General features: G+C 42.2%; 2 protein-coding genes across 2 annotated transcripts; both read left to right on the top strand.

Moving 5' to 3' along the window:
* The first annotated feature begins 3,032 nt into the window (after positions 1-3,032).
* On the top strand, positions 3,033-13,761 carry LOC311488674 (glutamate decarboxylase 1). Its single transcript, XM_084545507.1, has 16 exons — positions 3,033-3,193; positions 4,912-4,974; positions 6,004-6,159; positions 6,460-6,702; positions 6,815-6,905; positions 9,229-9,341; positions 10,410-10,525; positions 10,616-10,695; positions 10,778-10,832; positions 11,220-11,336; positions 11,441-11,505; positions 12,088-12,166; positions 12,285-12,434; positions 12,522-12,629; positions 12,834-12,923; positions 13,134-13,761. The coding sequence occupies exons 1-16, from the start codon at positions 3,103-3,105 to the stop codon at positions 13,305-13,307; spliced, it is 1,791 nt and encodes a 596-aa protein (XP_084401633.1). The 5' UTR covers positions 3,033-3,102; the 3' UTR covers positions 13,308-13,761.
* Positions 13,762-21,824: 8,063 nt separating this feature from the next.
* gorasp2 (golgi reassembly stacking protein 2) lies at positions 21,825-27,261 on the top strand. The gene is made up of 10 exons (XM_084544007.1): positions 21,825-21,987; positions 24,207-24,287; positions 24,389-24,592; positions 24,665-24,751; positions 24,835-24,965; positions 25,256-25,388; positions 25,503-25,635; positions 25,742-25,825; positions 25,931-26,035; positions 26,510-27,261. Exons 1-10 carry the CDS (start codon positions 21,925-21,927, stop codon positions 26,719-26,721), a joined length of 1,233 nt encoding a protein of 410 aa, XP_084400133.1. The 5' UTR covers positions 21,825-21,924; the 3' UTR covers positions 26,722-27,261.
* The last annotated feature ends 75 nt before the right edge of the window (positions 27,262-27,336 follow it).

The raw sequence follows: 27,336 nt of genomic DNA, 5'->3' as shown, positions 1-27,336 counted from the left end.
AAAAAAAAGATGAAATGTTTGCTAGATGAGGGAGACTGAAGTGACACCGTGTGACAGCTGAGGGAAATTCACCGCAGGCTCCCAGAGAAACAACCGGACCCGGCTCTGTTTGTTTTTGTTTCCGACGTGTCACCGCCAGGTCAGACGACCTAAGTGAGATCTGTGGCCGCAGTGAAAACAATCCCCCAAAACACAGGGATAGTTTATCTCCCTGACTGCTCCCCTCTCTCTTCTTTCCTCACTCTCCGTGTTTGGATTATGCCCCCCTCTTGTGGACACTTTACGGCCCCTGGTGGAAATCAAACCCAGTCCCGTTCCCTGTAGCTTCCACATCTTTTGTTGTATTTTTAATCCCTCCCTTACAGCTCAGAGACAAGCATCAGTCCTTGTGTGTCATTTCCAGCGGCAGCCTGGAAACAAAGACCCCGTGGCGGCGGATGGGTGTACAATGGACGTGTGACGAGGAGAAACGCAGTTGTTTAGACGAGTATTGATTGTACACAGTGAAGAAAGGAAGAGTGACAGCTTACTGAATGCATTAGGGGTCGTTTGATTCACTGCATCTTAACATCTCATCCCCACATTGCTGTCATTGCTGAAGTTTTTAGAGTTCCCTGATGATTTACATTACAGTGACAAACATGATGAAAGACTCTGGAAGGCAGATTCCCACATCTTCTGAACACAAAATTAATTTTTGCACAGCAAATTTGGCTCATTAATTCCACTGGAAAGTGCTATAGAAAGCCAGCATGAACAAGATAAGCTAATATAGTGACCAATAACTCAATTTGGACGTGTGAGTGTTGTTTTTAAAAATGCCAAGCTGTCCTTTAAGTTTATCTTGTTCTGTCTTGAAGGGGATCGGTGTGTCAAATTTAACGTTATTTAAGTTGATTCATTTAGATATTTGTGCATAATGCTTAAATGAATGCATGTTTAATCGTCTACTAAACATCTGATGACACCCGGCAAATTCTGTGGCCCCTAGAGGAAGAAACCAAAGAGGGACAAAGAGGGCCACGGCTCAATTTAACCCCTACAGTGTTTAAATCCGGCCCGGGAACCTTTAAAGTCAAAGACACATGAATATAATGAAGCTGTCCTCCCCTGGAAACGCTCAAAAGCAGTTTGTATGTGTAAACTTTGTGACACGACCTTTACTCGGTTCTAAGATGTGATCCATCACCGAGGGGGGAACACGGATGACAAAATCTCCTCCTAATGGCCTGATCCGTGCTTGCGATTGGTCCGCCTCCTGTGTCCACTCATGTTCCTGCCTTCATGTATGATGGCTCCAGATTAATGGGTCGCTTTTATAATTAGATTCATGAAGTATTTCTGGAATGGCCCACTTGAGCTCCTGCACGAGTCATTCTTGGTTTCTCACCGCCACCTCGTGGACGCGGGTGGTATTGTGTTTGGCGTCGCGGGTTACATCTCCGGGGTTCAGCACCGGTGTGTCTGCACAGAAAGTGGGAAAATAAGACGTTTGGGACATGTGCACGGTTGGAAGTTATTGATCCATGTTTAAAATTCTGAAAAGGGGGAATGCTTGTTAATATTGGAGGAGGATGAAGTGAAATAAATAAATGAATGAACGACAACAGCCAGGTGAGAGTTTAGGGTCGTTATTGTGGCGCCTCCTGTAATGTCGTCTTGTTTTTTTCCACAAGAACAAAACAGACGCTCCCCCCTCCTCCCCCCCCCCCCCCCTCTGCGATCCCGATCCCTCCTCACGTAATGTGTTGCTCAGAGCATCAAACTTCAAGTCCGTGTTCGTGGACCAGGATCCAGACCAGTGCTGTGCAGATCTAAAGACAATCAACACCTGAAGGGGGAAAAAAAAAAAAGAAAAAGTCACACTTTTAGGGACAGAAAGCTGCACCGTTCAGTGTCAGACCTGCAGACTCCCTGCAGGCGGGTCTGCTGCACAAATATGCAGCACCGGTGGAGGCAGAGCCGAAGCTACTTGCCGTGACTCGTCCGTGCGCAATGACAGAAAGCAGACAGGGCTCGCCACATATGTGAAGCACATCAAATCCACTTCGGGAAAGGCAAGGTCACCTTGTGTGGTGGGATCAGGCGGAGCTCAGGTTTTGTTCTTCGTCTTGTTGGAGTGTACCAAAGAGCGCAGCAGCCTGTCCTCCAGGATTTAATTTTTTTTGGTGATTAATTCACTTTTTTGGGGGAGGGGGGACCGTACCTGTTCACCTGGACACACGTAACCACCCAACCACGGTGAGTAGCTTTGTTTGTTTGAGGGGCAAGTCAAAACTAAATAAACTCCTCTTTACTTGAGATGCTCTAACAGGTGTTTTATAAGGTGTAAGGTGCTTCTTTAAATCAAAAAATGTAGCTTTAAGTGACATAATCGGCTTGTTTGCATGTGAATCACAAGTGTTTTATGTTAAAGAAGAAGAAGAGTGGTTTGGAAAAAGAGATGCACTAGTCTTTTTTTTTTTCTTTTTTTTTTTAACTTATGTTTTTTTGTGCCTGACTTTAACCTGCAAGCTCGGTCATTAGTGCAATAATCACCTTGAAGTGATATTCAAGTTACTGGTGATCACTTGGGCTATGCCATTCATATTCATTTGATGAAGCAAGAATTAATCTGACCTTTGTGGGGCTTTAATTTTCTTAAATGGCCTCCTCTCCACGTTCAGTTGAGATGAATTTGACAGCGATCAGAGAGGAACAGTCAGTGGTGACTAACGTGAAGCTCGGTGGGTGCTGTTAATCACCACCCCTCCTGAGCTGCATCGAGATATGATGCTGAAATGGTTCGTGGGGATGAAATGGTTAAATTGCGATTCATCTTTTGCATCTTGTCCCCAGAATGTGCATACCAACTTGATGGTGTGTGCCACTGTCGTCTACAGGTCTGTGTCTCCCAAGTTTGTGCATCTCTGCTCATGTTAAAGAGCCAGTGGCATATTCCTGCTGGTTTTGTTTCTGTCTCCCTGACAGTAAAGCTTTTTAAAAAATAGCTTTTTCGGGACTAAAGAGAGAGAGAGAAAAAAAGTGCCCAAGCTTTTCTTTATTTTATTTTATTTATTTTTTTTGTCGAGGTGAAGACTTTGGCACAGGGTCTCTGGAGTGATGGCGGCGTCTGCACCCTCCACCACCTCCGCCTCCTCCTCTGGCGGCGAACCGGATCCCAACTCGGCAAATTTACGGCTGCCGGGCTCAAGTAGGTCCATCACAGATAAAATGCTATTTCACGTGTGCTATTTACTTTGTGGGGCCGTGCCATTAATCATTTCCATCGAGGGGGAGAGAAAAGGAGATAGGTGAGGGATGAGACAGAGAGAGAGAGAGAGAGAGAGAGTATGTGTGTGTGTGAGAGAGAGAGAGAGAGAGAGAAATCCGATGCCATTTGAGAGGGCTTCCTTCGCCACAAATCACCGCAGCATTTCATTCACCATACGGACCTCCCGGCATCCGTGTGACAGACGAATGCTGCTGTCAGAAGCTGATGTCCTCTGCTAACATTATACTGAAGACAATTAGCCTGGAAAACAAGCCCGAGGCTGCAGCACAGGGACAGACCAGAAAGGCAACAGAAGACATTTTATTCTAACAATAAAAACGATTATTATTATTATTATTATTATTATTATTATTATTATTATTGATGTTGTAGGGTGTGGCGTATTTTTAATTATTTTATTTTTTATTTATTTTCGTCTGCTTTGGTTAAGTGTGCTCTGCTGGAATAAAGTGCCCTCATGGAAAGAAAGAAAAAAAAAATGAAAATTGCCCCTGAAGTGGCTGTTAATTCAGCCTCGTTAAATTGCCCCTAATGGCACACTTAAGCATTGTAGCCCTGGAGAAGGGTGCACTGTGCAGACCGCTGGGCTATGGCTACTACCTCGTTGCAAAAAATAAAATTAAAAAAAAAATACGCCTGAATCTGCCTGTGATTAGAGGTCTGAAATCATGTAACAGGTGCAGACATTTGTTTTTAAGAATAAGAATAAGAAAAACCTTTATTAGTCCCGCAATGGGGAAATTGCAACTCAAAAGATAAATGTACTTTCTGTTAAAAGCAAACCTGGCTGATTCCTATCACTGTGTTTCTAATAACCTACCTGACTGGCTTTGTATTGTTAGGTGATGAATAGCAGTGTCTGCATCATGTTAGGCTCATGCGTTACCTGACTTGACTGTATAGCTGCAAATGCATTGTCTTGCCTGAATCCCATTTGTCTGCCACATCTGCTCTGTTTTTTTGTTTTGTTTTTTACTTGTCTCTTTGTTGACCGTCTCATTTCCGCTGGCTCGGTAGAGAGAAAGAGAAAAAAATCTGTTAAAGTGCGTCCAGTGAGCTGAGGAGGGCAATGATTTATCTAATGATCCAAAGCAAGGGTTAAATTGGGATGTGGGAATAGGACTGATCACCTCCTCCTCCTCCTCCTCCTCCTCCTCCTCCTCCTCCTCCCCCTCCTCTACTCCCCCTCCTCTCCTAAATTGCTGCTTTTGAGGATTTCGCCTCTGCTTCCCATCCAAGGTGCCCCCATCCCCTCTCTGGCTGGAAGCCCTTGATAACGCAGTAATTCTCTATCTGTCACCGGCCAGCCGGCACATGTCCACCGACGCTCGCGTTTTCCCCAGCATCTTTTCACTCAATTAGATCTTGGGTTCAGACGCCTAATTAATTTGTAGCCCTTGCCTGCGGGTCATCTAACGGTGACAAACAGTGCAAACGGGCTAATCCAGATCCAGAGAGGTCCCCCGAGGGCGCGGCTGTAAATGTTAAAATAATTTCGACACACTGTTTTTATTTAGTTTTTTTTGTTTCAGCACGTCACTCAACCTCACATTTGTTTCATGAGCAAATGAAAATGTGGCGTGAAATTTGTCTTGTGTGAGGCCTTTTCTTACATCTGTGCTTTTAAATACTGTCAGGTTATGATGCCTGGTGTGGAGTTGCTCATGGATGTACTAGAAAATTGGGAATGAAGATATGTGGTAAGCATTTTTGCTCATTTAATTGTTTTTTATTTTTATTAAAATGCTGCAGAATAGGAATTATGAGAAAGAGATGCAATGCCTTCAAGCGTGACTGTTTAGGCTTCGTGGCCTGTCTTATTTTACAGGCAGGAAAAAAAAATCACAGATTTCTTTACGAATAAGATTTTAAAATATCATCCAAAAAATGAAAAATATAATTTAGTTTATTAAATTACCATCATCCAAAATGGAAAGATGCATCAATTTATACCCGAATTGAAAATTAGAAAATTATGCAGGATTTTTTTTAATTTTTTAATCTTTTCTATTTAGAGAATCTATTTCAGTCTCATGCTAACTAACCGAGGACAGACTGACACTATAATGGTGAATGTCATGCACCAGTGCGCGGCACAATTTTCTGGTATTTTTGACCGACACGTTTCGCTGCTTTCCTTAATTACCCTGGACTATTAAACTGCAAAATGCAATGAAAGAAACACGAAGATTTATTCCCGTTCATAGAAAAACTTTCATAGAATAAGGATTGTATTTCTCAAAAGTTGCTTTACGCGCAATCTCCAGACGCGCAGATGTGTCTGTTTTCTCTCCAGCAAGCCTCCATCGATGGATATCACTCACACGCGCCTCTGGGTCGTGTTGTTATCGGCAGATTGTGCTCTTTCCTGCCCACTGGAGTGAACAATGTCTAAGGAGCTTTAATAAGAATTTACAGCCGCTACATGACAGCGATTTATTTTTGCTTGGCTGGAGTTTGGCGCTGATGTCACTGGGCTCAACCTCCCACAGAGACCACCACCACCCCGCCCATATATGGGACAGCCTGGGACCCTCTTAAAAAAGAGAGATGAAGTAGGCCTACAGTGCAGATCTCCAGAGAACAAGAGAGAGAGAGGAGATAAATGGAGAAGTGACACAAGAGAGGTGTTTAGTGGGCCTGGTACAGTGAAAAAGCTGCAGCTCTAATCATGCATGGGAAGTGTAACCATCCTCCGGATTCTTCTTCTTCTTCCTGTTCGCGTCTAGGATTCCTGCAGAAGAACAACAGTCTGGAGGAGAGGAGCAGGATCGTGAGCTCCTTCAAAGAGCGCACGGGCAAGAACCTGCTGTCCTGCGATAACAGCGGAGGAGATGCGCATTTCAGGCGCACGGAGACGGACTTTTCCAATCTGTTCGCCAGAGGTAGCCTTGATTTATTTGAATTTTAGTAAAGTTTAGCCACACATTTAAACAAAAAAGTAGAAATACATCCAAGAAGAATGTGTGGAAATCTCAGTCTGGATTTTAATAATTTAAAAGTAAATTATAATGGAACAAATTATGTTTAAACTCCTTTTATCATAATTTGTGGTGAATAAAAATTGATTCTAGATTTTTTATTTTATTATTATTTTTTTTTTTTACCAGAAAACACACACACAAAAACCCAGAAAGCATCATCTCAATTAAGATTAACCACACAAGAACTTGTTTGTTTTGTAGAGCTGCTACCTGCCAAAAATGGAGAGGAACCAACCATGCAGTTCCTGCTGGAGGTCGTGGAAATCCTCACCAACTACATTCGGAAGACCTTCGACAGATCCACCAAGGTCCTGGACTTCCACCACCCTCACCAGCTCCTCGAGGGCATGGAGGGCTTCAACCTGGAGCTCTCTGACCAGCCCGAGTCTCTGGAGCAGATCCTGGTGGACTGCAGGGACACGCTAAAATATGGAGTGAGAACAGGTACACGGCCTGAACGTGCAGCGTCAGTAACCCACATTAGCTCACCCTCTCGGATTCTCAGGTGACAAACTGTTTTCTGAGCATTTTGTTGCTTTGTTGCTTCCCCTCTCAGGTCACCCCAGGTTCTTTAACCAACTGTCCACTGGATTAGACATTGTGGGACTGGCAGGAGAGTGGCTCACTTCCACAGCCAACACTAATATGTAAGTAGGTGCAGCTCGGAAGCCATTAGGTTCATTTTGTGTAGCTGGTTTGAAAGCCTTTTTTTCTGTGCTCATTGTTTTTCTATGCCCCATGAAGAGGAGAGGCTTTCAGCTCTTAGAGGAATACTTGAAGTGACATACAGTAATTACTGTCTCCCCAGCATGCTCTAATAGATTGTCAATCAAGCAGGAAAATGGAGAGTACAAAAGAAGACATTTGTACGGCTGCACCCCCGCAGTATTGTCAATGCTGGCCTACGCTTGGGCTGTGGTCACATAACTCAGCCCTGCAGGCAAACTAAATTGCATATTGATTAGCATTCACCGTTTACATGGAGTCTTTGTTTCATATAATGCTAGGGTTCCTGTGACATAACAATGCCAGGAGGAGGGGACAGGACCATCTGTACATAACAGAGTGTGCAGGCATCAGTGGGGCATTCCTCTATTTAAATCCTTTCTTTGTGAAACTTGCATATAGGTTTTTAAGACTCGTTGTCTGTGAGGTCTTGATACAGCTCGCTCTCAGGGCTGAAGATTATGGAGCTGTTGGATTGCAATGCATCATATTAAGAGCTGTTACATATATTGTAAAGCTATTGCATGCATTTTATAGCACTATTGCACCTCATAAACAGATAGCCAGAAGTCTAAGAGCTGTTCAGGATGCAAAAAACATAATGTCAGAGGTTTTCATTCAAGTCAGAAACATTGATGCATTTTGCTCTTTTCTATTTCCCACCATCTTTAATAAAGATGAATAATAAAAAAACAGGAAAACGAAGCAGTAGCTTTGAGGGATTTAATTTGCTACCATACTTTCACTTTGGGTTTTAAATGGAGCTTGCAATATTAATCACTCGGTGTTAATGACAATCATCCAGTGCACAGGCTATGTCCACTTAACCTCAGTCACATACTGTAGGAAATATTCCCATTGTGCTTCTTAGTCTAAATAAGAATAAATAGATAACTGTGGATATAACTGTGGAAAAGCATCAAATAACACATTTTTGTTAATTCCCTTAAACTGTAATATCATCTGTTACAGTATTGTCTGTTTTTATTTTATTAATCGATAATTAATGATTCACAAATGTGTAATGGATCAGTTATTGCAGGTTGTCTGGTTAAAAACAATCCCTGTAATTCCTCTGTATGGTCATTTATGTAGCTTCTGTTAAAGAAAACAAAGCATTTATTAACCATTAACCCAGCTCCGCTTTCATGATATGATCATCTGGATACTCAGTTTGAGACATATGTGCAGACTTCACGCAGACAGTTCTCAAACTTTACTCAGTCGTCGTCAAACACGTTTTTCAGACTGAGAACAAATATCTCCTCAGATGTCGTTGAAAAGACCAAACCCCGCAGCTCCCTCGAGTGTTTCTGGCGACATCACCATGGATGACTTGAACCGCAGGGTGGAGGCTGCTTACACAACAATTTACCTTCATTAATTACTCAATCAACACTAATTACCCCTGGCAGATATTGACACTAATAGACTGACAATCACATCCAGGCCTTACATAATCAGAATGAGTGAGCCTTGTCTACAAGAACGGATGCGGCGAAATTAATGTGCGACATCTGCGAGGTGGCATCTGACTTATTTGTTTTTCAGAAGCATTACTGCGAGATGCTGCGAGGCACAACGCGACATACTGTAATGTTCCACTGATTAATTCACTGTCTTTGCATGAATAGACAGATACAGTACTTATGTAATTAGACGAATATTGGTCAGGAGAAGATGGATGAGTCTGACTGTGGCGTCCTCTGAGGCAGATAGTTTTTAATGTACTGATTATATACTCATAGAGGATAAAACAGGCGCACGCAAAAAAGTTTGATTTGCGAGTATAACAGCGGGCAATTCTTAAATTTTGAAAAACACTTGATATGATCCCTTTAAAGGTACATAGTTTATATTTGAAATACTCTTATCTGACTAGACTAGAAGACATTTGTTCTTCTGGAGCTGTCTCAGTGCGTCTAATGAGACTGGTAACTGGCTGAATGTCTGTTTTTCTAAGCGAAAGGGAAATGAACTGAATGAAAACCTTAAGGAGGAGATCATTTAGTTAGTATATGACCACCCGTTTAGGACAAGAAAACAGTTTGGTACTGAAAGAAATGGATTCATTTGGCTTTTACCCAACTCATGACTAAGACATTTCTACATAAAGTGTAACTGTAGACAGTGTAAACGCAGAAGACAATGCAAGACAGTACAATACAACGAGACAGACAGTGCAAAAATGATCAGAGTGAAAGTAAAATGGGTCAAATGGGTTTCTTAATCTTTTTGTTCCAGGTTTACCTACGAGATTGCCCCCGTTTTCGTGTTAATGGAGCAGCTGACACTGAAAAAGATGAGAGAGATCATTGGCTGGCCAGTTGGAGAGGGCGATGGAATATTCTCTCCAGGTAAAAACACGCAACAGGCAACTACTGTAGCAGAAGCTCAGCAGCTGCCCGTTGATCCCTTACGCAAACATGTCAAAATCTTGTGCACACGCCACACTGAATAACTACATGTTCTCTTTGCTCAGCAGTTAATTTCTATTTGTATTTAGGCTCAGGTTTTACTTAGGTCAAAGTGGATGTTGTGCAAAAGAAACTGTAGGCATCACAACATAAGAGTAGTCATTATGCAAAGCAGAGAAAAACAGGATTTAGTTATTACTGATGTGTCGGTGAAAAACCTCAGCAACATAAGCATATATGAGCACACTTTGCAACATGAGAACTCAAAACAACTTGCACTGGGGGACTGGGGAAAGGGGGGTGGAGGTGTTCCAGTGCAGACAGGCATCCTCGGCCGCGGCCATCTTCGGCGCCGGGATTGGGGGTTAGGGAGGTGTATTGCATATGTGCACGTGTGCATAAGTGTCCGTGGGTGTGTGTACATAAGCCTGGAGAGTCACTTCGTCTAGCCTCCCAATCAGTGCCTCAGTTCGCAGGATGTCATCGCGATAACACAGCAGGTTGCCATGGAGACGCCCCTGATCGGGTCCCAGACGGAGTCAACCATCAACAGGTGTCCGTGAGGAAGGGAGGAAGGAATAGGACAGAGCGTCTCACTGCAGTGATCTCCTGGGGTTGTTGTTCCAGCAGCGGCCTTGGCCAAGGCCGGAATGCAGATTAGATTATGATTGTTTGGTTTAGGGCGAAGAGTCGCATTTCAATAGACACGACTTTCTCTATTTGTCCATTCTGGTCTTCAAATCTGTTCATTCGCCTTTGCAAAGCCGAAAACTTCTCCAAGATGTTTTCCATGTTGCGGTTAATGACCACAGTCTGAGCACGAACAGCTCTGTCCAAGGTGTTATCTACTTTAAAGCATCATAGTTTATTGTTTATGATATTTTGTATTATTTACATAGCACATTGAGGTCACCAAGTAAAGGTAGTGGAGTAAAAAGTACTATTATGTCTCTGAAGAATTACTTTACATGTATACTTAATTGCAGCGCTTTCTGATTTGTTCTGCAGGAGGAGCAATTTCCAACATGTACAGTGTGATGATCGCCAGGTACAAGTTCTTCCCGGAGGTCAAGACCAAAGGCATGGCAGCTGCGCCCAGACTGGTCCTCTTCACCTCGGAGCATGTTAGTCCAACGCTGTCACAATCTACAACACTAAGTTGAACAACTGATATCAGTGCCTAGCTCCAACATGAATTGTGACTGTTCCTGCAGAGCCACTATTCCATCAAGAAAGCGAGTGCAGCTCTGGGCTTTGGAACAGAGAACCTGATCCTTTTGAAGACAGATGAAAGGTTTGCTTCGCATTTAACCTCCAAGCACGCAGTCTTGTAAAGTATTAAATATCTGGGTGACTTATGTCTCCTTCTTTTCCAGAGGGAGAGTCATTCCTGCTGATTTGGAAGCCAAAGTGATTGAGGCCAGGCAGAAGGTAAATGCCGGCAACGGTGACTCAGACATGACCTCTCTGGTTTGTTTATCAGAAGAGAAATGCTCATACGAGCTGTGGAGTTTACTTGTAGAGAAGGAAACACTCAGTGCTCCGGAGCAGCGAGGCCATTTCAATAAGGTTAATGCCTCTGTCTGCTCACATGTGACGCTGCTCCTGTCTGAAGCACCTCTCCTGGACGTAATTCTTCAAAGGTAAAGTGATGTGCAGACTAGAGGGAATGGGGGAGGCAATTTTGCCCCATCAATAGGCGCAGACGGAGAATGCATTATTGGAGAAATGTGTTTTGGCCCGTCTCTTTGATGTCAACAATCACGGGGAGAAAAAGAACTTGATTTCAGCCAAGAACTGTGTGTGTTGTGCTTGCAGGGGTATGTTCCCATGTTTGTGAATGCCACCGCTGGTACGACCGTCTACGGCGCTTTTGATCCCATCAATGAAATCGCAGACATCTGTGAAAAGTACAACATGTGGCTTCACGTGGACGTAAGATAATACTGATGATCTTCAATACAGAAATGATCACTAGATGTGCCTTTATGATCGATATTAGCATCTTTATCATTCTAACTGTGTTTTGTTCCATGCAGGGCGCGTGGGGAGGAGGCTTACTGATGTCCAGGAAGCACAGGCACAAGCTCAGTGGAGTAGAGAGGTAAAGGAAGGCTATGCAAGATCATTTTAACCCTTTAATAATCAGCAGCAGAAATAAAGTGAAAAGCTGACACCCTATTTTGAGGTTATATCCACACTAATATGTTATTTCTCACACAAAAACAGTCTTTTAGAATTAATCTCCTTCCATACTACATTCCCGAAAACACAGAAATTGTTTCAAAAATTGCTTTCCTCTAGCTAGTCCTGTCCTTAAATCTTGATAGACTTCCAGAACTGATCCTGAAATGACTGGTGCGGACTTAATGAATTGTATGACAAAGACCTTTTAGTGTGGATGTAACCGCTGCGTCGCGCCATTCGGAATCAATCTTGACAAACTAGGATAAATAAGGACAAATGCAACAGCAGCATATTTAACTAAAACATTAATTTATATAAACTTGTAAATAGACACTCTTCTTCAATCTGGCTACTTTAAACAATGTCTTTCAAAAGACAAATATGCATTTCAAGAATGTTTAATGGGTCTCGTTCCATTACTACATCTATTCCTAGTCTTGACAAACACACATCCACCCTCACTTGCAGAGCTGTGTTTACTGTTCCAATATCTGTACAGAGCCAACTCAGTCACCTGGAACCCTCATAAGATGATGGGAGTGCCGCTGCAGTGCTCCGCCATTCTGGTCAGGGAGAGGGTGAGTGTGTGTTTCTTTTCCCCCTCCTGCGGCTCTCCCCCAACTCCACCTTAAGCACACACACTGTTTTCTCAAAGACCATCCGGTTAATCTCTCATCACAACCACTTCCATTGCAGGGATTATTACAAGGCTGCAACTCTATGTGTGCCGGCTACCTCTTCCAGCCGGACAAACAATACGACGTGACGTATGACACGGGTGACAAGGCCATTCAGTGTGGACGGCACGTTGACATCTTCAAGTTCTGGCTCATGTGGAAAGCAAAGGTATGCATTTATCTACAGCCTAGTGGATCTCCTGTCAGCTTTCTGCCATATATGATGGAAGTATTCTGTTTTTTTTTCACCTAAAAGGGAACAGAGGGATTCGAGCAGCACATTGACAAATGCCTGGATCTGTCAGCATACCTCTTCAACAAAATAAAGAACAGAGAGGGCTTTGAGATGGTGTTCAGTAGTGAGGTGAGAGGATTATTTCCTGGTTTTCAGTGCAGTCCTGACTCAAAACTCTAAGATGCAGCAAAAAAGGAAAGCTCTACTCTTCTAAAGTGAGCTTTCCTCTTTTACAAAAATAATATCTTAACTTGGTTTTAGGATTGATTGGGTCATTTGGCTTAGTTTTTGTCCACTCTTTATACTAACCTTAATCCCACTGTTTCTTATCAGCCGCAGCACACCAATGTCTGCTTTTGGTACATCCCACCGAGCCTGCGCATTCTGCCTGATGGTGAAGAGAGGCGGGAGAGGTTGCACAAGGTGATGACTCATCAATCTGCTTTTAAACATAATTTTCAGTCTCCCCTTTGATTGAGTTACACAATATGTCCCTGCATGTATTTAGAGGTTCATACAGTAAAGTTACATATGTAGATATGCTTTTGTTTTGTTTGCACATACTGTACATGTTTAAGGTTAATATTAGTATAAAGTATTTTCCTTTTTTTTTTTTTTAAATTTCTGCAAAAGGTGGCCCCAAAGATCAAGGCATTGATGATGGAGTCTGGGACTACGATGGTGGGTTACCAGCCGCAGGGAGAGAAGGTCAACTTCTTCCGCATGGTCATCTCCAACCCCGCAGCTACCAGGTCAGACATCGACTTCCTGGTCGAAGAGATTGAGCGACTGGGGCATGACCTGTAAGAGCCTGACCTCTATATTACGACCTTTTCTTTTTTCTTCTCCAACTCTGGAGAGCCTTGAGCTCGGCTTCATGTCCCCTTTTTTTGTCTCGTAAAGACACAGAGATTTTTGCTTACCGGTCTTTTCTTTCAATGCACAACAAATAATAATAAGAATATGCCTCGTGTGTTTCTGTCTCTTCTGTCTCCAGCAACGGTTCAAAACATTTGCACAACAGGTTGTCTGAGTAAAAATGACTGAGCACAGTTGTATTCTTGCTAAAACATATGCAAAGTGGAAATAAACCTATGAGATGTTAATGTGATGCATTTAACACGGGGCCCTTTTCATGTAAATATGCAATAGCAAGCGTATCTGGATGATTCTGTACATAGCTGCTATGAAGGATGTCCGATAACTGTTGGTCAGTATTAAAAACAAATAACATATTTTTTCACAAGTATCAAGAGCACAGTGTAGGGGACCCTAAAGCACTGGCATACAAAGCATTATGTGGTCATTATTATTATTATTAATATATGCTATATGGAGTACTTATAAAGCCAGATGAACCACATCGCTGTAGCTGTCATTTCCCTTCGGTAGGTGGGGATATATAACACAGTCATTGTAACAAGCACTGTACTTGATTGCTGTGTTTTTAGAGAATTTTGTGTAGACTGTGTAAAGTATTGTTACCTTGCCTTTGTGCCAAACGTGTCCTAGTTTTACAAGTGAGAAGATCCTATATGTAAATCCAGCATAAAGTATAGTAGATTAATCACATTATTTATATTGAGAGATTATAATTGTGAATAGGTTATCTGCTACTCCATTTGTAATGTACCCTCCTTCCTATATGGAAACTGAGCTGTATTATACTGCAACGTTTTGAATAACATTTCTGTCTTTTAGTGTATTTGTGAACCAAAGAAGGGTTGAGTTACAGTTCTGTACCTTCCCCTTATTCTCCCTCATGGATGGATCCAGATGTTTCTATAAGAATACCGAATATACCGCCTTCAACTTTAGTGCAATCTATGTTGTGTAACCGTGCAATGTCCTTGTGATTCACTCACTGAATGTTGTTGAGACACTCTGCTACACCTGGGAGGCTTGACTGGCAGTGCGGCTGCTACTGCTGGTGCTTTGTCAATGATAAAAAGCACAACGCTAACCCGTGATCATGGGGCAGCTTTTATTCTAGGGACATCTGATTGTCTGTATTATAATGTGTTAAGTGGAGTAAAACTATAATATGCAACTTTTTTTGTGTCTTAACATGCTAACTATCAGTAAGATTTTGTGTTGAGAAAAACAAAACCTGGGAATATATATATCGTGAAGCTTTTTGCTCGAACAATGTTTGCTACTGTAATGAGGTTTATTAAACAGTTGTACATTCCTGGATTAGTTGGCTGAAATGTTCCCTGTCATATTCAGTGTCGGCACTTTACTTTTCCAGAGTATTACTGGTGTATCCACAACACTAATAAAGACATGAGCTGTAGAACATCTCTGGGCACAGTTCTTCTGACGTGGGAAGTTATCGTAACCTTTGCTTTTAGGTGAGATAGGATATACGTCCTCATTCTTAGTGTGGTTACAGACCCCCTATGACACGTGCCAAAACAATAGTAAGAACTGAAAAGTGGTTTTAACAACATGATTATAACCCAGTAATCATCTCCCACAGACTGTTGGCACAGTATTCTGTATTATGTTGCCTGGCAACAAATTAAGCATAATTAATATGCCAAATCAGGAAATGTGTTATGTGTTATGTGAGCTATACATGGTCCCATATGCACTCAATTTCCAGATTATTTTGAGTTTATTAGGAATAACCAATTCAGTCAAACAACACATATGATGAAGATGATCATCTACAGACTGATGCTGTTAAACTTTACTGAAGTTAGTTGATCAAAAATTTAATAATAAAAAGCCTGTTTTTAGCCTCGCTCCCAGAGATCCAAACATCGTCATGCCAGTTTATCCTCAAAGTCACCCCTCTCGACAATCAATGGAGAAATCCGGTCTCGACTTCACCTGGTACCTCTAGGCAAACATCAGCTAGCACACAACTGCTGACAGGCATTAAAACTGACCTCACCTCCACTCCCCTCTGACGAACGGATGCCGTGTTTCGTCTTCTCTTGGTCTGCGGCTCGCACACCAGCTTGCAGTTGCATCACGGCCACCTATGGGATTGGAGTGTGCATCAGAAGATTTACAGCGAGTTGTTGCACTGCAGACTCCATCATCAGTTACATTGACAAATCACGTGCGGTAGTGTATGTCCCCCGATCTGGCACGTTAATCTAAGTAATAATCTGTAGCGCGCCATTATTTTCAAATCCTGTAGTGTGTGTAGGTTTGAGACTGGACAGAAGCATATCTAGTTTCTCTTCAAGTGTGTGATGCAACCTGATTTCAGATTTGGTTCAGATTTAAAAACTCCCATCATCTGAGCTCATCTCAACAGTGGGAATGTCTTTACCGACACTCAGCTCCAATCACTGAAAATACAAGGACTTAACATATCAAATAGATAGGGGAGATTGCAGGTGGGGTTAGGAAAAGTTATGAAGTATTGAGTTGATAAAACAGCACTCAGTATAATTGTTGATTTGATAAAGCAGTCTTCAGGAAGTGTATCAAGGTGGCTTAGCAAAAGATGATAATATTCTATGCTGATATCCAACCATTGGACATATTCACATATGTATAAACCCCTGCAGTAAAAGCCTAGCTTGGATAAATGTACATGTTATCTATCTTTCTGTCTTCTGGTACATCTTTTCAATCCACTTAGCTGTCACCCACCATTGGTCAGATTAATCACCCCAGAGGGACTTTTTATTGGCTGATCTTCTCCCAGCTGAGATTTCATGAACACCCCCTGCCAATCTCTCCGCTCTTCTCATTACTCACACTTTTGTCATAAAATGCATCAGACTGTGATCTCTTAACAATTTTTCCCCCCGCTGAGCCTATTTCAGGGCTCTGCCTGGCTGTGTTTTATTTCGACACAGCCGTGGAAGGACCTGACTGTTTTCGGTGGCTCTCCTCCCTTCCTCCATCTCCAGGCAGACGCTGTTTCTTTGTTTCATGCTTGAGTGCAGCGATCATTACAGGCCTGATGTCAATGGCTGCGTTTTAAATTTGCAGGGAACAGAGGATTAAAGGATCAAAACGGGATGAAGGGAATAATAACCTTTGACTTCCTGTCACATCCGCAGGGAGAGTGATTGTTTTTGGTTCGATGCTCTATCAATGGTGGTATCGCTGGAGGATTAAATGCGTCATAACGTGGCTAATTTGGAAGCAGGTGCTGGCGAATATCATGATGATGAAATGCAAATGAAACCAAGTCTTTAGGTTCTTGTCACAGTCTGGTTGTTCTGGACATGAATGCATGTGTCACAATCAGAGGATCAGTCAGCTCATACAAATATCAGTCAGTGTATTCGGTATATAAATCTTATATTTCATCAACGTAATTACACTGGTAATGGTGCAAAATGTAAGGAAAGATCCATATATAGCTGATTCAGACTATAAAATCAATATATAGTATTAAAAGGTGGGTTAAGAGGGTTAGTCATTGTAATCCAATCTCGGTATCTTCATCAATTTTAATTATAGGCCTAATTAAACTGTGCACAGAAGGAGATCGGGGCAGTAAAATTTATACAGAGATGTAGCAGTTTTGTTTTTGCAGTTGTTTCTGGAGGGTGCCTGCATGGGCCGACGATGAACACCAGACTGTGAAACACTTAATGTCTAGTCTGCAGTAGTCCGTTCACCCTCCATTTCACACCTGGCACACAGACACACACACACACACACACCCACACACACACACACACACAGGATTCAGCACTCCTTATAATACTGAAACTGAAACAAAGACGATCACATTTATCCGCCTTATTCCATATTCTCTGCCTCTGCCTTGCTTTTATTTCCATAACTGACACACTCTTTCTTTAGTGGATTACTGTGAGGCTGACGCACAACTTTCTCCTCACACGCAAACAATAGGCCTCTCACACATCTATCCCTCTCTTGTATATCTATGAATCTTGTCAGTGGTTTCCCGATGTGCCGAATATATCTCCCGCCCCTGGGAATCACTGCCACATTAGCTCCCTGATAGATACTGACGTTCCCATTGTGCGAGGCAAGTCTAATGAAACGATGATGATGATGATGGTGATATTGACTGCAGGCTGCTTGCCAGCCCTTCCCCCTTCTCCTCCACACGCCATTCATACACACACGCATGCAGCTCTGCACACGATTTAGCCGACAAACGATTGCGTTTTTCAACCTGTTACCCCGTATTAAGATTATTACTGACATCAATAACAGATTAGCATTCACGCTTTTTCATTTAAAGTGACAGACATCAAGTGGCCATAATATCTGTGCATATTATTTTATTATGTTCAATCCAACTGTGCTTGACAAAACAGCGATAACAGAATCAATTATAAAACCTTAAGGCCTCCGACTTCTAAAGTAATTATAAAGGGTTACACTAATCTAAATAGCCTCCTCTCATCGACTGCATCGACTCCACAACTTGATTAATCTGGGCACAAAGTAAATTTTAAGCAGATGAATAGCAAAGAGACTATAAGTTGCCCGTCTCAATAGCTGGGGAGTGCCAACGTAATGTGGCCCTTGTTTAAGTTGAAAGACGTTTTCTAAAGGAATAAACTCGAGCCCCAGAGCAATTACACTACAGCTTACTAAGTCCCTGTGTGGGGATTGCCATCACGCGAGCTAAATGAACACAACAACCTCAAAGCCCATGACGGTCATCCAGTGGTCAAAAGCTTTCGAGAAGGGTCTGCTGCTTTCTGCAGGATAAAATAAAGTATAAAGATAAAGTATCTGAGGCAAAGCAGGACAGAAAACGTCTCTACTGAATTTAAAATGACAAGCAATAATGATGTGATAATTGCCTGTACTGGTGTAAGCCGTGCAGCTCTGTCATCTTAATACAAGCTTTTCTAATTCACTAAACATTTTTTATCTCTGCCTCCCAGCACAGCAGAATACATTATGTCAACACAGAGCAGTTTATTAGACAACATCCCCTTTATGCTGCAAAAACTGACCTCTCACAAATTCACAGCATTAAGCAACTAACCCCGACAGTGACGGCTCGTGTAGTCTATAGCCGCGGCTTTGCTTACTGTGCAGTGTTTGAATGTGCGTTAACGTCTTTCTCGCCATCTCACTCTGCGAGTATCTGTTGGTAAAAGTGTTGGAACAAAACAGACACTGCACTTCTTTGCAGCTTCAGTTGTAAATTCCTCGGGGGACTGAAGAAGTATAAATCTCAGAGAGCCATACGGAGCAGTGATCACACAGTTTTAAGGCGTCAGCAAGCTTCTGCCGAAATACAGAGTTTATTTATCTGCCCCTCGAAAAAGCAAGTGTCGTCACGTATGGTATATTTCTAACTGGTAGTGAATGAAAACCATGAAGTAGTTTGCCGCTGATATTTATGGTACAATAAATGAAACAGCCATCCAGGTGATCATAAAGAGCATACAGTATAAATGAAGTAAATAGAAAACGGGTAATGTTTTATTACTAACGGAGGCCTAGCAGTTTGCAGCCATGTTAGCAAGAAGCTCTGTGACACTGTACTTGAGATGAGGCTAATATCAGCATGCTATCATCCTTATAATGACAACATTAACATGCTGATGTCTTGTAGGTATTATGTTTACCATAGATTAGCTTATTAGCATGCTAACCTTCGCTATATTAGCACGAAAAACATCACCGCAATCATCTGGATGCCTGTACACAATTTCATGCCAGTCTCAGCTGACTTAGTTCTTCATAGAGCCATGGCTAAAACCCTTTGTGATTTTTTTTACTAGAAACACATGGAAGTGGTAAAACCAAATAAATATATAAAGGGCAAGCATGCACCAGACAAATATGATAAATTTGAGATGTTTCAGAGCCAACATCTGATCAGAAAAGCTTCAAGACTGTTTGTATCGTGGCCATGAACGATCAGACCTTTGAAGAATCCCTGACACAGAAATTTACGTGAAATCTACACTTCACTTCTTCCCCTAAACATTAAATGATGATGTTGCTGTAAGAAGACAGATAGTTTGACATCCTCTTGTTCCACGGGAACCCATGTTTAGTTAGTCTTGAGAATATTTTGGTTTTCTTCACAGCGTAAGCTTGTCAAGATGTGGAAAATGGGTGAAATGCTCTTATCAAACATAACAAAAATTCAATTGAATTAACAACACATAGTTATGCAGTTTGGCCAAAACAGAAAGATCTGTTGCATCAGTATTAACCAGCAAGACTGATGACTGATATGTAATGCACATATCAGCTCTGTCAGATTTAACCACAGTAATTACTATTTTGAATTTACTATTTGGAAATATGTAATTTTTAGTCTTGTCTGGGATGTTTTTTTTTTTTCTAATTTACAGTCAGATTAATAACATTTTGAGCCAGAGACGAATTGAAGAATGACAACAGCAAAGAAATCCTGTGATTATCTGAAATGACTGTTACCAGGACTAAAATATTCTTGTCAGGACATATCACCACAATACTTGATCTGCTGCCTTGAATCAGAAGTGTTTAAAGCTCAAAGCGTTATCGCATTCAGCCTGCGGGGAGACAGAATCAAGGTGAGCGCTAACGGACACAGAGACTGACAGGATAACTGATGATTGATGATGAGGAGAATCACAGTGAGGAGGAAGTTGATTTCAAATTATTTGATAAGAGCTCCTGCACTACAGAGATATTCAGTTACATATAGATTAATCTGTTTCTTGTGCTCCTGTTTTTTTTTTTTTAAAGCACTGATGTTATCACTGTTTCATCACAGAGTCAGTTTTATTCTTAAATATCTTCCCTGAAAGTCTGACATAATTATACCAGAAGATGCATCTGGGATCTGGATAAAAGATTCAGATGGCTACAGGAAATCATTTCCCTTTAGAATCTGACTCACCCGGGCATCTTAACTACAACATACCAGACAAGAAAAGCAACAAAAACGAGCAAAACAAATTAAAGACCGGTGGCCATAGTGCTCTTGACCGTGACATGGTATTTGTGAGTAACTATGTGCAATACTAAGAAGGAAATATTAAGCTGTTTCATAGCAGTAGCAATAACCTACTTGCAAGGAGACTAAACTCAGTTACAAGGATTATTTTACAGAGTTAAAGGGATCTATGTATCACATGGAGAATGCACTACATCCTGTTTCGCTCCATATTTTACTCTGTCAAACTGTAAGACTTAGTAAATATATAACATATTTTATGGGTTTGTCATTTTTAAAATAACTCACAGCAATCAGATTACATCACCATCCTTTCTAAATACATATAGCGGAGTAGAAGTGTTAATGCAGTACCTGTACATTGTCCACGAGTAGCCTGTATGTGTCCATCTTGACCTTCCTGAGCCTTGAAAGCAAAAACATTCATTTATTGCACTAAAAACATTAAAAGCAAGCAGGCTTTGAAGGCCACAGACCTCAACTATGCCTCAAGTACTATTGTATTTTTAACACTAAAGATCTGAATAAAGGCATGACCTACTACGTAGTCGTGACATGGACTTGTCTCTGCAGACACTTGACTTAGACTGGCACCACAAGACGCCACTGCCGACCTCTGCTGACCTCCTCTTCCACCTGCTGACCTCGGTTTAGGCTTAAAACACTTCCTTTTGATAAAGCATCTACTTAGGGCTGGGTCAGGTGACCTTGCACCATCCCTTAGTTATGCTGCTATATGTCTAGGCTGCTGGGGGTCTTTTCATGATACACTGAGCAATTTACTCTCTCTTATTATCCATGCATTTGTGCACTTCTACTGTATAGCATGTTATTAGCTGTGTGTCCCTCTCTCCATCTCCCTTGCCCTCCTCGTCCACCTTCTTCCGAGTGTCTCCGGCCGGGAGTTGTGTGTTCCTGATGTGTGGAGCTCCGTACTTCTCATCAGTGGTCCTGTCCTCATCAACCTGCTTGTGTTCATGGCTTATAGTTATCCACCTGAATGTGTAATTCTCCAGCCTGTTTGTGACACCTCTTACATGAAATCATTATACCAGCTAACTCACCTGTAATGGAACTACTATTATCAGCAAGATTTGAACTGAACTGAATTGAACTAGATTCATTGCATACAGGACCAGTGATCAACCACTTCTCCTGAGTAGGATTAAAATACCTACAGGAATTAGGGTTTGTACACTGAGTAGTCACACATTCATTTAAGAATATGCACCAGTGGAACCTAAAATAATTAATATGAAGGTCATCTTGAAGTTACTGCAAGTTCAATATTTGTGCATGCTTCCTGATTAGGAGTCCTCCTGATAGTACACCTGTACACATTACCTCTGGGTGGATTTATTAAACTGGGTGAGCATCAGTTTGGTGTCATGGTGTCATCAAACAGCTGACGAGGAGCGCTGCAGGAGACCGGAAGTCCTGGGAACCAGGAACCACAGCCGCAAACCCGACACGATCTGATCTGATCTGATGCAACGGAGCTGACTGCTGCCTACCACAGGAATCCCACCCTGACTCACACATCCAGTGGGAAAGATGGGAGGCTCCGAGAGCGTCGAGATACCGGGTGGAGGAACTGAAGGCTACCATGTCCTCAGGGTAAGAGCAGCCTTCGTTGCTCGACGGTAACGCTGACAGGAAGCCCCCGCTGCTAACGCTGGCTGTGTTTTTAGCTACACCTAGCTAAACATGGGCATTTATACACGCACGTTGTTGTATTTTTATTTAACAAACAAGGAATTATATGCAAAGATGTTACAAAGAGCTCACTAACCGTGATAGCTACAGCTTAATGTCATCAGCTAGCTGTCAGTGTGTTTGAATGAAAGCTGCTGCTACGCCTCTCAGTCACTCTGTAGCTGCTGTCTCTGCTTTTAAACGTTAAAATGTCTAGTAACCAGTCTGTAATGTGTGTGTGTGAAATGTTTAAATTCATATGAGAGAGTGGATTTGCACTCAACTGATTTTCCTCTGTAAAACCGTAACCTACGTGGTACCAGAATAACCGGTGTGTCAACTATAAATGACAGGTGTGGTAGCATTCAGACTGATATATGTTGGGATCTTTTAAATAAATCCTGCTTTCTGTTTCATGTTCAGTTTATGACCACAGAAGAAAGACATGCAACCTGAACCTTTATTCACTTAATGGTTAAGTTAAATACACTGATCAGCCACAACAACAAAACCACTGGCAGGAGAAGTGAATAACACTGACCATCTTGTAACAATACAATGTTCTGCTGGGAAACTTTGCAGGTTGCAGGTAAATAGCTGGCAGCTTAATAAGTAAAATAATACGAACAGAGTTGAACATCAGAAGCATTATACGCTGATCAGCCACAACATTATGACCGGAGAAGTAAATAACATTGACCATCTTTTGATAATACAATGTTCTGCTGGGAAACTTTTGGACCTGGCATTCATGTGGATGCTACTTAGACATGTAGCACCCACCTAGACCAGACCAGGCACCCACACCCCATAGCAATGACACTCCTTGATGGCAGCAACCACCCCCAGCAAGATGCAGCCTGACACAGACACACACACAAAAATAGTTTAGGGACAACTAAAGAAAAAACATGAAGAACAGCACAAGGTGTTGACCTGGCCTCCAAATTCACTAGATCCCAAACTGATCAAGTATCTGTGGGATGATCCACAGAGGCCCCTCCCCTCAACCCATAGGACCCAAAGGCCCCCACTAACATCATTCTGTTGTCAGACACCACAGGACACCCTCAGAAGGACCATGTCCATTCTCTGATGAGTCACAACTGTTTTGGAGGCACAAGGGAGACCTACACAATATTAGGAAGGTCATAATGTTATGCCTGGTCTGTGTATATTATTAGAAATTGGGGAGCCGCTGATCCAGTGTGTCAGAATGGTTTTGGCTTAAAGGATTTGGAGAGACAGTGTCACTGTCATTTTAAAATTGAGTGTTTCCACTCTCAGTTTCAATCAGTTCAGATACAGTGGGTCGTTGACACAATTCAGGTGACATACTATATATATTATTTGTGGTGAGTTTCATGCAGTTATGTGTACAGATTTAAAGTCTAGGATAAAGAGAGCTCAGTAATCCTGGGTTGGTTCTTGGTTTGAGGCGGTTGTATAAGTGCATCCGTGTTTGCACTCTCTCCTGTGTTTAACTTGCGAGTGTTATTAGCTGCTGCGCTTATTTTAATAGTGTGCCTGTACAGTAAATGGTGGCCGGTTGTACGTCAAGTTGCAGATCAGCTGATTAACTGTCAAGAACAAACACAATCAAACAGCTGTCCTGCAGAACTAGATAACCGGTTAAGTGAGGCTTGTTTCCTAGGAAATAGATTTAAGTCACCATGCTTTCATTCCAGATGGTCCCAATGAGAATGTCTTTTTTTTTTTTAAATGACACCGTTTTGTGTGTTTGGAAAAATTTTCATTGACTGCATAGACCTGAAATTCTTAGTTTTACTTAGAGTTTTATTGTGAGTTATTTGCTGAGTGACACATCCTGGCAATAAATTCCTTGTGTGCCTAAAGACCAGTTTCCCCTCAACCTGTTCTACTTGTGAGCTCTTAATACAAAGCTACGTTCACTTCACAGAAGCCTAATTTAGACAGTTCGGCCCTTCTCACAATGTTTTATTATAATTATTTAGGCTTGAAGAGGTAAAGCTATAGGGAGTTTATCAGCTGTTAAATAAAGGCTTCATGACCCCTGCTGATTCTCGGTTTGGGAACCACAGCTCATAACCATTTTAAAGGTGTCACCTCATATTTCATTGTCCTGAACCTTTTGACCGCCTGATGCTTCAATTTTGTAGGTGCAAGAGAATTCCCCTGGACACAGAGCAGGACTGGAGCCATTCTTTGATTTTATCATCTCAGTCTGTGACACTAGATTGGTAAGTTTCCTCTTGCAGGAATCAAAACCAACCCTAATCTGAAGCTTCCTTGCAGGTGCAGTTATCGTGACAATTGAACTGGATGTACTGATCTCTCATAGAACAGGGACAATGACACTTTAAAGGAGCTGCTGAAGATGAACGTGGAGAGGCCCATCAAGATGCTGTTATACAGCAGCAAGACGCTGTCAGTGAGGGAGACGACCGTCACGCCCAGCACCATGTGGGGCGGCCAGGGGCTTCTGGGAGTCAGCATTCGCTTCTGCAGCTTTGAAGGAGCCAATGAAAACGTTTGGCATGTCTTGGTGAGTGTGAGGTTCTGACCTAATGTTTATTATTCAGTTACTCCTACTATATATGTTTTGTTTTGATTACAGGAAGTTGAGCCAAACTCTCCTGCAGCCCAGGCCGGTTTGAGGGCTCACGCCGACTACATCATTGGAGCAGACGCCGTCATGAGCGAGGTACCCGCTTTGCAGATTGGCGGTGGTGTTGATGTAAAGCCAAAGACAGGTTGAACTGATGTGTGCGTGTGTTGTCTGAACAGAGCGAAGATCTGTTCTCCGTCGTCGAAACCCACGAGGGGAAGGAGCTGAAGCTCTACGTTTACAACACAGACACAGACAACTGCCGGGAGGTGGTCATCACCCCAAACTCTGAGTGGGGTGGAGAGGGCAGGTATTATGCTCAATGATCTTTCAAACTTCTGTTGCTAGTTGAAAAGTGTGAATTTTCATATGACGCTGTTAGAAACGGCACCCAACATTCATTTCTATTGATGCTGAGACATACAGCGCCATAAAAACACAATGCTCCAGTTATAAATCTGACTCTTAACCTAAAAAACACCATAGTTGCGTCTATCTTTTTTTGTCTGGCTACAGTGTAAAGTTGCCATTTCACATAATCGTAATGACTGCTGTGAAATGTTTAGACGATTTCCCTTCACAGTGTTTCTGTCTCTGCAGTCTAGGCTGTGGGATTGGCTACGGCTACCTGCACAGGATACCTACCCTGCCATTTGCAGAAGGCAAGAACATCAATTTCCCTGCACACACTCCTGCAGAACCAACTCCTCCACCTAAAGATGGCTTCACGGAGGTAACTCGGCATCTCGTTTAAATTACTAAACCCAGAGGAAAACAGCATGTACATAGATGTTGTCTGAGATGATCTTGTCAATGTTTACTGAGATTACGTGATTGTGGTTACCAGGTCCATCTCTCTGCCGTCATTCCAACCGTTCCAGTGGTCGTGTCGTCCTCTGCTTCGACTGGATTAGAGCAGTCTCTCTCTAGCTTGTCGATCAGCTCCAACCCGACTGCTGTCCTGAGCAGTATACAGACAGGTACGCTGTGATCTCTGACTGTTTAACAGATCTGAAGTTAGCAGTTGAACTAAAACAGTCCTCCTAAATACATCTGTTCATTATTGTCCTGGTATTACAACAACAGGAGCTCCTACTGTCCCGCTGCCCAGCCAAGTAACCCCCTCAAATAGTGTTCCACCGCTTGTCCATCAAGCTCCAACAATACCAGGTTGGTAAAATTAATTCGGGTGCTTGTAGTCACTGTCTGAGAAATCCGCTAGCATAATGCTGTCAGTCTGCTACACCTGACGACGCCTTTATTCTTGTTGCACAGGTTTAATGCCCCTATCTGGAGGTCTTCCACCCTTTCCTAATTTACCAAACCTAAATGTCAACTTCCCAGATGTACGTCCTCCTGGAGTTGGATTACAGCATCCAGGTATTGTTTTCTTGATGGTTCTTATAATTAATTGCTTACTGTTCACCAATCATATGAAAACATTAAAACCAAGGATGAGCCGATTGTATGCAAAAGTAGCCTGGTACGTTATTATTCTGCGCTATTTTTGTCCAGAGCTATTAGAAATATATCAGTGAGGCATTCAGTTGCACTACTTGACCTGCTGCATCATACAAATAACCACAGGCAGCTGGAAATAATTGATATAATTCTACACGAAAGGTACAGTCCAGCTGATTAAATGTTATTTAGTTCTTTAAAGAGGCTCGATAAGTAATGAGACGAACATGTTTGGGGTTCTCGTAAGATTTGGCTGGAATGAACGGGAGCAAACACATGACAAGAGTCAGACTAGCAAAAACTGCAAGCCCATCTTTTCAACCTGAATCAGAATCAGGCAGAAATCATCATCAGTTTGTTAAAAGCTAATTTTGTTTGTGTTGTACTTTGCAGGTCTTCCACCTCTCAACCTGCCGGGTGTCGTCAATCCACCCAACTATGTTTTTCCCCCCATCACTGCTAATACAACGCCTGCCGTTACACAGGATACCACATCTCCCTATTCCCCAATCCAAATGAACAGTTCACTGGGTAAAGCCCCCAACCCACCGTCAGCGACCACCTCTGGATCAATAAATATCACAATGTCTGTGGACTCATCTTAGCAGAGAGCACTTTGTAGGGATGGCAGCTTGCTCTCCAGTCCTTAAACAGTCTAACCAGTCCATCCACTGCACCATTCAGCTGAATAATAGCTTCTACACACGCAGTTAGGATTGTTGTACAAGCTCACAGGAGATACTGGAACTGCTGATCTTCCAAATGCAGCAGAACAGGCTGTCCTGCAAATGGTTTGTCAGAGGAGAACAGTCCCGTCTTAAGAGCACTGTGGTCAGTAAAAAGATAACCATTCATAGCTCACTTCTTAGTCACAGTAATAGGTGTTAAATCTGCTCAAATGTTGAAAATGGGTTTCTTTTCATCTTAAGGGGTTAAACTACCTAAGAGGGTGGTGGAGCTGTAATTTAAACTGCTGGGGATCTTCCTTTCAGAGCAAAGCAGGTTTGCATGCTGCAGTGTTGTAGCCATCATTAAATCATTTTTGTTTTGTACAAAAATAATTTCTAAAGTGAGATAATGTTACCTTAAATAAACCTGTGTATTTTCTCTATGTCAGCCTGTGGTCTTCTGTGTTGAGCATGCAGGTATCCTTGGTACAGTCTGTAACAACGCAGTACTAAACAAAACCAGAAGGTGTCAGTATAATGTCAAGAAATGGA

Source organism: Chelon labrosus (assembly GCF_963514085.1).
Source record: "Chelon labrosus genome assembly, chromosome: 5".
Lineage (NCBI taxonomy): Eukaryota > Metazoa > Chordata > Actinopteri > Mugiliformes > Mugilidae > Chelon > Chelon labrosus.
Note: the sequence above shows the minus strand (reverse complement) of the source record. Positions and strands in the feature narration are given on the sequence as shown.

Coding starts and splice junctions, on each gene's coding strand:
- LOC311488674 (XM_084545507.1), top strand. CDS start 3,103: ATGGCGGCGTCTGCACCCTCCACCACCTCCGCCTCCTCCTCTGGCGGC. Junction 10,833..11,219: donor TGATTGAGGCCAGGCAGAAG/GTAAATGCCGGC, acceptor TTGTGCTTGCAG/GGGTATGTTCCCATGTTTGT. Junction 12,167..12,284: donor CCATTCTGGTCAGGGAGAGG/GTGAGTGTGTGT, acceptor CTTCCATTGCAG/GGATTATTACAAGGCTGCAA.
- gorasp2 (XM_084544007.1), top strand. CDS start 21,925: ATGGGAGGCTCCGAGAGCGTCGAGATACCGGGTGGAGGAACTGAAGGC. Junction 24,288..24,388: donor CAGTCTGTGACACTAGATTG/GTAAGTTTCCTC, acceptor GATCTCTCATAG/AACAGGGACAATGACACTTT. Junction 25,826..25,930: donor TCAAGCTCCAACAATACCAG/GTTGGTAAAATT, acceptor CTTGTTGCACAG/GTTTAATGCCCCTATCTGGA.